Source organism: Xiphophorus maculatus, chromosome 20 (genome assembly GCF_002775205.1).
Source record: "Xiphophorus maculatus strain JP 163 A chromosome 20, X_maculatus-5.0-male, whole genome shotgun sequence".
Taxonomy (NCBI): Eukaryota; Metazoa; Chordata; class Actinopteri; order Cyprinodontiformes; family Poeciliidae; genus Xiphophorus; species Xiphophorus maculatus.
Genome location: NC_036462.1, coordinates 2,844,020 through 2,857,328, shown reverse-complemented (window position 1 = coordinate 2,857,328; position 13,309 = coordinate 2,844,020). Strand labels below are relative to the sequence as shown.

General features: G+C 41.1%; 1 protein-coding gene across 2 annotated transcripts in view; it reads left to right on the top strand.

Moving 5' to 3' along the window:
- The window catches only part of flnb (filamin B), an 80,596-nt gene that overhangs the window by 49,717 nt on the left and 17,570 nt on the right, over positions 1 to 13,309 (top strand). For both annotated transcript variants that reach the window (XM_023325191.1, XM_023325190.1), the window contains exons 23-29: positions 2,675 to 2,989; positions 9,210 to 9,303; positions 10,327 to 10,527; positions 10,605 to 10,778; positions 10,857 to 11,019; positions 11,499 to 11,659; positions 12,725 to 13,016. In XM_023325191.1, the coding sequence (XP_023180959.1) occupies positions 2,675 to 2,989; positions 9,210 to 9,303; positions 10,327 to 10,527; positions 10,605 to 10,778; positions 10,857 to 11,019; positions 11,499 to 11,659; positions 12,725 to 13,016 (1,400 nt within the window). The remainder of the gene's footprint in view (positions 1 to 2,674; positions 2,990 to 9,209; positions 9,304 to 10,326; positions 10,528 to 10,604; positions 10,779 to 10,856; positions 11,020 to 11,498; positions 11,660 to 12,724; positions 13,017 to 13,309) is intronic.

Genomic DNA, 13,309 nt, shown 5'->3' with positions numbered 1-13,309 from the left:
TTTGTGAAGGAGAAACGATTGTGTATGAACCCAGTCTGATCTGGATTTATTAAGAAAGTCAAAAGCTTCTCCAGCCTCATTGCCAGTAATTTAGAGCAGCTTACTATCTACCCCGATAAGGCCAACAGACGTCTGATGGTTTTAGCTTTTTAAGGATGAGGTTGATGTTCGCCAGGTTAAGTGTTGGTGGAAAGTCTCCACGCCCAAACGAGTGTATAAACATGTCAGTAAGTGGTCCTACCACTAGGTGGCTTAGTTTCTTATAGAATTCTGGACAGAAGCAGTCCAGAAGGTCCAGGAGCTTTTCCACCCTTAAGGGAGGTTATCTTTATAGAGAACATTTTAATAGGTTGCATATATGGTCCAAATATATATCAGGCTACTTTATTCCCAAAACTTTTGTCGGATATTGCATCGGTAGTGTAACGCTTGGGTTGTGTTTAAGGGAGGAGAGGAGGCGGCAGACTCGTCAGGACGGTCAAAAACTCCCAACCACACTGGTACTGGGAATTCCCCAGTGTTGTCCTTTAATAAATACGCTCTTCACCAACCTTACAAAGCCAGTTGAACGGCTGCTACATTATCAGACATGAAAATGAGAAGAGTTTGTTAAAAAAGAGGATAATTTAATGTTAACTTTGGACAAAACGTTTGGCTCTCTCCTCCTTAATGTCCCGGATCCTCAGCGAGTGGCGGCGGCGTGCGCTAGAGTGAAACAACAACAAAGCGCGTTGACGTCACAGATCACAGAGTTTAATCTCATACAAGGCAATCAACAACAAAACTGCAGAGGAACAGAGATATGCATTTTTCTCATAAAAATAAAGACAGACAAGGGGAAGACAGACAAACACAAAACAGAGACAAACAAAAAGCAAAGACGCGTCTTTGGAGAGAGCCGATGCAAAAAAGGCAAAATGGTGGCCGCTCTCTGCATTTTCTCTCCTGACACGTAATCTTATAGTAAAGAGGTGTTTCTCTATTTAATTTATGCACTCAAGGCGTTCCTCTTGTTGACCAACTGGAAACTCCCTTAAGCACTCAGAGAAACTTGGAAACTCCCCTCAATCTACGGCCAAGATCAAAGGACCATCTGTCTTCTAGCGAGACAAAGAAGCAAACCGCTGCGCTCTGACCCCCCGTGGCTCCCACGGTCATTCTGAGTACAGAACGATCCTGAGATAAGACTTCACAGATACCTGTGAAATCTAAAGTCTCTCTGCCCTGCCGGGAATGCTAACTTTATGGCCTCCTATGGCCCGGCCTCACAGCAGGGAGACTCCATTGAGTGATCTACATTTTGGCCCCTGTTTGTCTGAATGCCTGCTCATCTGCTCAATCCCAAATGCTCAACAGAAAACTGTTCCAAATAAGAGTGTTGAATATACCTTTTACACATGTCGTAAGATTAACTGTATTAAGCACAAAAATAATCATTTTTCCTTAACAAGTTCAAACAACCCGTAACGTTACTAAAGAAAGTTAGGGAGCTAACATGCCTCCCGTCTATATCACGTTTCTCCCACGCTCTCTACAGAGAAGCCGTGGCGCATTCTTGTGACATCATTAGCAAAACTAGAGTATCTTAAAGAGACACTACACAATTACGGCTGTTACAGCACACACAGCGTATATTGTATTGGGGGGGATTTTAATTGCATTCATGACCCATGTGTTGACCAGTCTCCTCCTAGATCTACTACAACATCAAGAAAAAGTCTGAGATTGAGAGAGTTTTGCCAAGACTTGGAACTGTACGACACCTGCAGAGTCACTAACCTGAGATAAGAACATATCGGCCATGATTGTCGCTCATAGTTTTCTCCAATGTAAAGGGAAGACTGTGATGGATTAGTATGGCAGCTCCTCTACTCTTAGTAAAACACCTGGGTCCCGCCGCCGCCGCCATGTCATCCTCCACCGCTGAAATGCGGAGCTCTGCATCCGTGATGCGCTCCGTGTTGGCTTCTAATTTAGCAGAAATGTTATTCAAAGTGGCGGTAAAGTCCTTAAATTTTCTATCCATCAGAGCTGAAATCTTCTCGGTGACAAATTGAGAAATATCTGCGGCTAGAGCCGCTAGCGAGCAGCTCGTGCTGTTGAGCTGCCGATTAGCTTCTTTGCTAGTTAGCATATTCTTCCTTGTTGGCTCTTCAGTTGGTTTATAGGCGGAAGATTTGGCTGTTTCAGGGCTGGGCATGGTGTCGGGTTGCTATAAGATAAGCCTACAGCTTTTTAGTTCAGATGGAATGAAAAAATAAACCAAATTGTCTCGAGAGAAATGGGAGCAAAGCGACAATCTTCCGCTCAGGGTAACTGCGTCACGTGACCCGACTGTAAGTTTTATTATGTAAAGTTTAATATCAAAAAGTGTTGATTTAAGCGTTTCTGGATATTTGTAGTCATTTTTAATGTTTAATTTGCCAGAATTTGCACATAACTATATATTTAGTAATAGTTTGTAATAAAAAAACAGTTTCTAATAAAATAAATTTAAATCAAACGCAAACAAAAGAAGAAAAATGGAATTTTAAAATGTTGAATCAGATTTTATGATCAGTTTCTCAGCGCTTGATTCGCCTCCTCACCAAATACATTTTTACTCTGACCAAAGTATTTATTTCCCTGGTTAACTTCAGGTTTAAATGAAAACGTCGGTCTGTTGTGGTTCCAGGTGAAGGCGTTCGGTCCCGGTCTGAAGGGAGGTTTGGTCGGCGACCCGGCCGAGTTCACCATCGACACGAAGGGGGCCGGAACCGGCGGTCTGGGCCTGACGGTGGAGGGTCCGACCGAGGCGAAGATTGAGTGTTCGGACAACGGCGACGGCACCTGCTCCGTCTCCTACCTGCCCACCGAGCCCGGAGACTACCTGGTCAACATCCTGTTTGAAAACGTCCACATCCCCGGCTCGCCGTTCAGAGCCGACATCCAGATGCCCTTTGACCCCTCCAAGGTGGTCGCCTCTGGGTCGGGGCTGAAGAAGGCGAAGGTGAGACTTTTCTGCTGCTTTTATTGTTCAGCCATCTTGAGTTCTTCAAGTTTTAGTCCAAACTAAAGATGTGCCGATCCGATGTTAATATCTACATTGATCCCAATATTGAGAAAAATTATGGATTGGGTATTGATGAGGTTTCTGATCCATGAGGGCAGATCTATTCAGTCTAATTCTAGGCTTTGTTCTCTCAGCGACGCCATGCTTCATTATCAGTGACGTGCGGTGAGGTTCATAGCTGGTGAGGCACTGACGTCATCAGAATCAGATTTGCAAATAGATGCATAGATTGACAGCAGTTTACAGGTTATGTTTCACTTCTGCATCCTTACACATACAAACTGTAGCTCACAAAACACACATTTCCTTAAAAAACAAAACAAAATAAATGTTATTACTGTCTTACCTGCTTCGATTGAAAGTCCACTTGAGAAAACTTTTTTAGTGTTGTAATGTAGTCATCCATGTCGAAAGTCGGGATAAGCGAGAGGAAAAAAATCACTATCTCTATTATAATCTATCGCTGCACTTGACTTGCTTCCCGAATCGTTTAGCCTAGCTCGCTGTCACTTACTCGGCAGTTGAGGAGTGAACAAGACGAACGTCTGGGATCTTGAGCGCCCCCTGCCATGAGGCAAGAGAACTGCCTGCTTCACCTCGAACCTGTTCTCTGCCGTTTATAATCGCTCATTACACGAAACACGTTACACAAACACAGTTGGTGACAAAAAGCACTGTACATTATATACATAAGCTAAATTATTGGAAATAAGTTCACATATTAAATTTGTTTAAACCATTTTATTGACGCCGTACAGCAACATGCTCTCTCCGCTTAGCAGCCAGCGCAGAGCCAGGGGTTGCGCAATCCAAGGTGAGGCAGAGCTCGCTGCTGCCTCACCGGCATCGCTTCCAAGCATTTGAATGGGAAAATAAGAAAATTCAGCGATTTTGAACAAATAAAAATCGAAATTGGTGAAGCTACATGAAAAATAAATATTTTTTAGTACAAACCACCGGATGAATATAACAATTTAAATTACTTTATGATTATATATTTTCTTTCTTTCCATGATGGCTGGTGAGGCACTGCCTCACCTGCCTCCCCTGACCGCACGTCACTGTTCATTATTTATTTTGTTATTTTCCTAAATTCCTAAACCACTTGAAAGTAGTTTTTTTTTGTAGTTTATTTTGTACATGTAGTTTGTTTTTACTTCACAATTTTTTTTACATCAGCTGCTATTCTCCTAATTGCCCTGACTGAACAAATCTGTCAGGTCTAAATACCTATTAAACAAACACAGGAAAGACAAGAGAGTTAGATTCTTTGTTTCTCGCGAGGAGAGCAGACAGAGATGTGCTTTCAGTTACAAATCTCCAACCTGCTCTGAAACACATCTGTCTGCTCCTCTCTTTTATTGCTTTTAGGAACCCTCTCACACTGAGCGCTGCAACTCTCAAAGGGCGGGGAAAACAATTCATCACATAGTTGCAGCGCTAATAACATTCACTATCTAGACACATGTTATCTACACTCTAGATCCCTTTTGCTCCAAGCATGGCGTCGAATCGGACACGTTGTATAGCTTCAAAGCAACGGCTTTGTAACACAAAGAAGAGCTGAGTTTATTGCAGGACTGATAAACTCAGCTGGGAGCAACTAGCACCTCTGTCTTGTAGGAAGTCCTGCAGGGCAACAGCTGCTGAGAGTAGCTGTCACCTCTATTTCCCAGGGAAGCCTTAGGAAGGAATCAAAGTTATTTAACACACAGAAATATTACTTATACCAAGAGTAAAAGAGAATAAGCATATAAGTAAACATTATCTAAATGTAACTACAAGGCAACATGATACAACGAATATTTGATAATACTAATCAGGGGCGCAACTCCATATTTTTGAGGTGGATGCGAACATATCTTCGGCGCCCCCCCATATATCGAATGATGACTGAGGCCTGCTCTTGCTTTGAAATATCAGGTGTGCAGTCCAGTTCCACTGCAAAGTACTTAGAGGACTTGATCTTGGCAGATATTTTACTCAAAACACACTCTGATACTGAATCTAAAAATTCATTCTGAGTGCACCATGTCAGATATCCAGTGGTTTGTTTGGAGGCAGCCTTTCTAAGATGCTCTGCCAATGTTACATCATATCGTGCTATGAGCTCAAGGATTCCCAGAAAATTTCCATTTTTAGGATTTCCTAACTGAGAATTTTTTCCCCCTTAGTGGCAAGTTTCTCTCTGCAAGGAAAAGTATGCAGTCAATAACTCTAGTCAACACACTTCTCCAGTGTGCTTTTTCAGCTGCCATGGTTTTCTGCAGTTCACTATCAATAGTCTTACCTAGGCGTAAGCGAGATGCCATTTCTTTCCACGTCAGATAAGCATGTATGTGAGAACTACTGGTTTCATGGTGCTTCAGTGTTTTTGAAAGACATCGCCAGTTATTATACCCCTCCACAAGGCATGTGTCAAGAACTTTAGCTTCACCAAAAAGCTTACATGCAAAACAATAGACTCTGTTAGTATTTTTAGAATACAGTAACCAATCTTGTTCAACTTTCTCTCCATTAGACAGTAAACGAAAAAGGTATGCTTTGGAAAAACACCTCTTATTCTTCTCTGATCCTGGATATGGACCATCAGAAACTTTCTGTGGGCCATTTACAACCATGTACTGCCTAAATGTGTCCCCCATTTTGTGTGGTAAAGGCCATTCAGATGGTTCTTCTGAATAAAGCCTTGTCTCGGCTCTCTCCTCCGCAGCTCTGTGCTTCTCTCTCTCTTCATCATCTAGTCCTCTCTGCTCTTCCTCGCCCTCATCTGCACCTTTCTGTTTCTCATTCTCCTTTCTCGTGGTTGACTCACCATGACTGCCTGCACTAATTTCCCCAAAAAAAGAACACAATCAAAGATGGTCATCAGAAACTCAAACCATCATGGTATATGTGATACACCATAAAGTGGGAGAATTTAATTATCACTTGGTGATAGTCCAGAAAATCTGTTTAAGAAAATATACGCCACCACACAGAAATTAATAGTATTGCAACTAATTACATATATGGGTTTTAAAAGAAAAAGAAAAAGAAAAAAAAAAGGGTAACGAAGGTTCGGGCAACGTCTCACCAGGAGACCGGAGTTGAGGAGCCCCGCCCCTCGCTCTTCAGACAGAGTTTGGGGAAGAAGACGGCGGTTGTCCTTTGTTTCTCTCACTGACTGTTCGTCATTACAGGTTAGTAGTGTGAAGCTGGTGAGGGCTGCCCCCCCTTTAAAAATGTGGAGTAACAATGTATATTTGGATATGATTTGTAATTTGATTGATAGATGTGCTGAAACATTGAAAATAAATAAAGAAAAAAAGGATTTGTTAGGATCGCAGTTAGCTACATTTTAGCTACAACGGTCGCATAACGGCCGTTCTGAAGATCGCTACGTGTATCTTTTTTTAGCTCCGTTCCACTCCCCGATTAAACATTGGTACCCTGAGATACATTGTGTTGTTTTATCTGTTAAAAAGGAGTTATTATTATTATTATTATTATGATTATTGTTATTATTATTATTATTACTATAGACTTTACTTTTTCTCCCTTGCTATGTAATCAATTAAACTGTAGTTTATTCAGTCGGACAGTAGTTATTGAAAACACATTAGAGCGAGCTTAAGGTTTTGTCCATTATTACATCTCCCTCTTGCAGTATTCAACATAATTAATCCTCTTATTTGAGAAATGGTTTTTTTAATGTATATCGCTGCACTCTGGATTGATTGGTGAGAGTTGATACCTTTTTACACAGGTGAAGGCTGTGTGTGGTTTTTTGTAGCAGAAGAAAGGACACAGGAATGTGATTGTTCTAGGAAATGTTAATAATTTCAATAATTTGTAATAAAGACAGAGTTTGGGGAAGAAGACGGCGGTTGTCCTTTCTTTCTCTCACTGACTGTTCGTCATTACAGGCTCTCCAAGATCAAGGGAAAGTAGAAAGTCTTCAGAAGAAGAAAAAAAACGGAAAAACAAAACAAAACATCATTTGTTATATTTGTCACTATAAGTAGAGACGAGTAACATATATAGGTTTTTGTTGCTTTCCTAATGCCTACCTGTTCTCATCACTTGTCTCCTCTATCACTGACCTCATGTCTGTCTCCTTCATCCCTTGTCTGTGGTGTTCTCCACTAAGTCATGTGGTCAAAAAAGCATTATTAGTTGTAAAAATTACAGATCTTACCGTTTTTAAAAATAATGTTTAAAAATTTTTGCTTGAGATGGACTAGTTGCTCCCTCACTTCCACCTGCATTAGACCAACCTGTTGCCTTCCCCTGTCTGTCCTGATTCTTCCTCTTTCATCATCTTCTCTTCTTTCTCTCCACCATCACAGCTGAATGACATACATTTTGTGTTAAATAGGCTTAAAAAATACAGCAGTCAAACTACAATAGAAATTAAAGTTTAATTTAAATCATCTCCTTGTTGGATGACAGTTACTGATTGGACATTACATCTGATCTGACTTATCAGATACATCACAGCACCACTGTAGTGGTATTGAATAAGACATTTAAACTCAAGTGTCCCCCTGCCAAAAAGGTTGGTAAAATAGGTCACCAACCTTTTTGAGTTTAAGGGCTTTAGTGACTCTGATGACTAATTTGTCTGATACACACATGAACTTGAACAACTCATCTTTAATTAAAGAATCCATAATACATATGAGTGAAAAAAATGCACCCAGGAGGGCTAAGTGTTGGACCATAGCTGGGCACTGCCGCCACAGCAGCTTTAGCTTTCCTGTGTTAATATTTCCTGAGTTTTATTTCGGTCATTCTTACTTAGTGCGCGGTTATGTGTCTGTGACAGGTTTATGTATCAGATATTAATAGAAATACAAAACAAATCGCGTCCCTTAATGGTTTAATAGGGGAGGCAACTTTTAACAGCCAAATATGGGACGATTCCGTATTAGGCTAGCTGCTAGCTTTAGCTAACTTTATTATTTACAACCCTCCTGTCCTGCTAATACTCTGACGGTACTTACCTACTATCTTTCAACCACATTGAAAGGCTTTTTTTTCATCCCGCCAACATCTTTATCCTTCTCCCTTTTCCTTTTTCTGTTTTGCGCCCCGGACAGCTTTTTTTTCTGCCGCTCCATTTTGTCAAGTGCACTACGAGTGGTAGTCTAAAATGAAAAAAAAAAAAAAACGCGCCTGCGTAATCTCAGGGGCGCGTGCACAGCCACCTGTATGGGAAGGGAGAGCGACAGGAGGGGAGGTGAAGGAGCAGAGGGGCGCCTAATCAGTGCTGTTCCCCTGTTATTGATCATTTCATTCTGTTAATTATAGAAAATGCCAACAAGAAAAAAACATTTTTCGAGACGGGGTTTTGGCGCCCCCTCTAGTGCAGCGCCCCTATGCGTTGCATACCCTGCATACCCATTTTTTGCGCCACTGATACTAATAATACAATTTACCCAACAAAATTAAAGTTGTTTTTTACAGGTTTCAACTGGTGAAGTTAATGGTGTATTTAAATGTGCTGTTCTGGTCCAGAGTTATAAAATACATTTATAATTCAATACATTTTTAAAAAGAAGCATTTAAGTCAAACAGCTGCTTTCCTGTATCGGGTCAGTATTGTTTGATACTAAATCTCACATATCGTATTGGAAGTGAAAAAAGTGTCTCAGTGCATCCCTAATAAAAAACTACTTTCCAAGGTTATTTCTCCAGAAATAATCAAATGTATAAACATTTTTTAAAGCAGAAGTTTTATATTAAATGGTGCAACTAAACAATCGGCTCTCAAGACTGAGACAAAAAGAGATTTTAATTTTTTTGTGCTTTTCTCAGTCTAAGACGTTCAAAAGGAAAGAAGTAAAATTATTTTATTCTGTGTTTTCTAGTAACATCCTTAAAAAACATAAAAAATGAAAGCTGACCTAACCACAGGCCTTACATTTTGTTGTTTAATCTCATTTATTCTGTGCAGGAAGCTTTGCTCTCTGGGTGTTAAGGCTATTTCTGTGTTGATGCAGTTCTTAAATTTAATTGATAATAATCTTAAAAAGGTCTTAAACTTTAAAGTGTTTGCAGATTTATTCTGTTCAGGTTTGCTCAGAGCATTTATGTTTTGTTTTTTTTTTAACTAGAGATGATGGTTTCGGTCCAGAGATGAAGAAGTAATCTGGGCCTCTGGTGTTTGCAGGTTGGAGAGATCAGCGTTCTGAATGTGGACTGCTCTCGGGCCGGGCCGGGTCAGCTCAGCCTGGACGCGGCGCCCGAGTCTGGGCCGGGCTCAGGTAAGACCGGCTGGTAAACGGCCACCTGGGTCAAAGTGTGTTCAGCGAATAAGCAGCGAGACTTCTGGGTAAAAGTTTTCATCAGATTTAATACACTGGTTTTAAATTGGAGGGAAGGCTGAAACGTCCTGCATTTAATAGAAAAGAAAACCTTTATTGTAATTCAACTTCACATTTAAAATATAGAAATTGAGCAAAATAACGATAAAGTGTCAATATAAATACATAACATAAAAATTTAATTTCCATTAAATTTATTAGATTAAATAAATTATCTGGCTAATATGTCCCACAAAGCAAGTTGTATAACTTTTTATACTTCATAATGTTTATGTTTATCACTAAACAATGCTGGAAAAAATGCAAGATTCTCATGTGAAGAAGTGAAAGCTAGTTTAATTTTATTTATTTTGTAGATAAAGTATCATTTGAGGCATCACATTATCCAAAATAATTCAGTTGTATTAAAGTTAATTTGATGAACTTAAACCTGTTTTGGTCAGTAGTTAGAAGTGTTTAAATTTTAATTTGATCATGTTACAACAAGCCTTTGTGCAAGTTTGAGATTTCTATAAAAGATAAACAGAACTTCCAGTTGAAAGAGTTTATTTATTTTAGAAAAGTGTGAATTTATATTCAGCCTCCTTTATGTAATCAAACATCTGCAACATTTGAAAACCAAAGAGTCAATTTGTCTTCAGTCCATAAAAATAAAACTTTACAGTAGCAAAAGCTACCTAACCTTTTGTTAAAATACAACTTTAATATTTTTAATATCTAGAATAGAAAAGTGGTGGTAATTTCTTTAAGAAGCACCATTTTACTTCATGTATGTAGCGAAAGTGGAAAAAGTAACGGCATAAAAATCTATGGTAAGACCTGAACATTGATCTTTAGATATTCTCATCCAGTTGATCTGAGCTCAAACTGTTGAAAAAGCAGAATGTGAGGAACGTTTCGGTGTGAAGACAAAAGAATCATCCTAAATATGATGTTTTGTCATATTTTTTCTCTGTATTTCAGGCATGAAAGCGAAGACGGAGGTAGTGGACAACCAGGACGGGACGTACACGGTGACCTACGTCCCCCTGACCTCCGGCATGTACACCCTGATGCTGAAGTACGGAGGTAAATCCGTGCCAGGCTTCCCAGCCAAGGTGATGGTGGATCCTGCAGTCGACACCTCCAAGGTCAAAGTGTTTGGACCCGGTATCGAGGGCCAAGGTGTGCGGCTGGAACAGATTCGTTTGGGGGAAAAGTCACTAAAATTCAAGTGTAAGAACTTTAAATTTCCTCTGCAGCCGTTTTCAGAGAAGCCACCACGGATTTCACAGTGGACGCCCGACCTCTGACCCGGCGAGGAGGAGAGCACGTGAAGGCCGAGGTCAAGAATCCGTCCGGCGCTCTGACGGAGTGCGTGGTCACCGACCAGGCCGACGGGACCTACAGCGTCGAGTACACGCCCTTCGAGAACGGTAAGGCTGCAGGGCGAGACCCGACCCGTCCACCTGTGGGACTGTTGGGGTTCTGAAGCGTCTGGTTTGTTTTCCCAGGCGTCCACAGCGTCAGCGTTCTGTACGACGATGCGCCGGTTCCCAAGAGTCCGTTCAGAGTCTCTGTGACGGAGGGCTGCGACCCTAGCAGGGTGGTGGCCACCGGGCCGGGGCTGCAGCAGGCCCTGACGGACCAGAACAACGCCTTCAGCATCATCACCAGGTGCTTCACAGCGTCGCATCTTCCAAAACAAAATGATTTCTTAGTGAGAAAAATCAGCTTTTCTCATTACTGAAGTTTTTATCTTTTTCTTAGAGCTGACCTGAATTTAAAGTTCAAATAAACAGAAGCTGTAAAACAAGATGGCCGCCCTCTGTATGCTGACATCACTCTGAACTATGGAAACCCCCCAAAAATACACATTTTCCAAAAATTTAATCCTCAAAAACCAAAACAGTTGTTTCAATAACTAAACAAATATTAATATATATCAAGTAGATCATGAGAATCCTTTGAACACTGATGGTTTAAAGCAGAAATCATTATTTTTAAATTAAAAAAACAAGTACATTTTTGAATTGTGGCTCCAGAAATCTGAATCGAGTTGTGAGATTGTAAAACTTTCCCACCTGTCATAAACCATAAGACGGCGTCTTTGCTGGACCTGTTCTCCACCGTCATGCCGTCGTTTCTCCCCACAGGGGTGCAGGAATCGGCGGCCTCGGCATCACCGTGGAGGGTCCGTCTGAGTCCAAGATGTCGTGCAAAGACAACAAAGACGGCAGCTGCAGCGTGGAGTACGTTCCGCTCACGCCGGGCCTCTACGACGTCAACATCACCTACGGTGGCGAGCACATCCCAGGTGAGGTCATGCTTCCACGCAGGATTAAGTCTCTGTTCTTCAGTCTGATCCTGGCTCAGTGTTAGCAGATGTTCTCGTTAAAATCCGGATTTCAGATGATTTTTGTTTCTTTGTGGGGATTATGATAAATATGACATGACGAAAAGGAATGAAACACTCACTAGCGTCTCACTCGCCTTGAACGCATCGTAAATAAACTTTGATGTCTCGGGCCTCATTTCCGCCTCATGTTCTGAGGTTGTCGGATTGTTTTTGTCTCGTTAAACTCGTGCCGAGCGATCAACTTTAATGCTTCAAAGATGTGGCCGAGAGGTTTTTGGCTCCAACGGCAAAGACGCGGCTCGGTTTTATTGATTTTGTTCGGCGTGTTTAACACCTTTAATGAGCCGCGTCGGTTCGTGGTTCTGATGTTTGCTCCGCCGGCTGGGGATGTCATGATGTCTGAACACATCTGCAGCACATGAGCAGGACGTAAAAGGAGGATCTGCTTTTGTCTTGAGCATCCATTAAAATGCCAAAATCTTACACAAGAAGGGGAAAAAAATCACACACAAAAAAATGAGGTTTTTCCTGTTCAACAATAAACTAATTATTCAATATGTTAATTTAACAAGGAAGGGCATCACTGTAGAGCCAACATTAAAAAAAGATTTTGCACATTTGCCATATTGCAAGAACAGGATTTGTGTCTTTTTTTTCCTTTTAACGCTTCCTGTTTTTACCAAAGTTTAATCGATCAAATGAAAGCAGTGGCTTTCATTTTTGACCAAGTAACTAAATAAATGTGGTTCTGTTTGCTTTGAAATGTTGGTTATTAAAAGATAAATACTTTATAGCATTTTCCATTGTCAGAAGATTTTAATCGAGCAGCTGCCCTGGACCAGAAACGGCCCCTGAACTGCATTTTGGACACCACTGCGCTCGTTTCAGTGTTTACAGATAATTATCTGTCTCTTACCATATTTTGACCAAAGTGACATTTTTAACAAATGTGGCAAAAAAACACTTTTATTTAAGTTTTTACCTGTATTTTACATTTGAACCCCTCATATTTTTATTTTCCAGGAAGTCCATTTAAGGTCCCGGTGAAAGCCGTGGTCGACTCCAGTAAGGTCAAGGTGTCGGGTCCAGGTGTGGCGTCGGGAGTCAGAGCAAATATCCCACAATCCTTCAGTGTGGACTGCAGGAAGGCTGGCGAGGCGCCGCTGGCGGTGGCCGTCACGGGCCCAAAGGGGCTGGCGGAACCGGTGGAGGTGACGGACAACGGCGACGGGACGCACACCGTGTCGTACACGCCATCCGTGGAGGGACCGTACGCCGTCTCGGTCAAATACGCAGACGAGGACGTTCCACGCAGGTACACACACACACACACACACACACACACACACACACACACACACACACCAAGGTGTTTGGGTGATACTGGGAGTACATATTTGTTACTTAAAGGAAAAGTATAAAAAAAAATATCTTCATATAAAGAGCAAAATAACCCATCAGTGGGGAAAATGGAAGCATTCAGATTATTATATTATATTATATGACATGCTTTTGCTTTTATATTACTTGAAAATGGTCTCAAAACAACAATATCATCCTTTATCGCAATAACTTCTGGGATAATTTATCACCAAGAAAAATTTACCT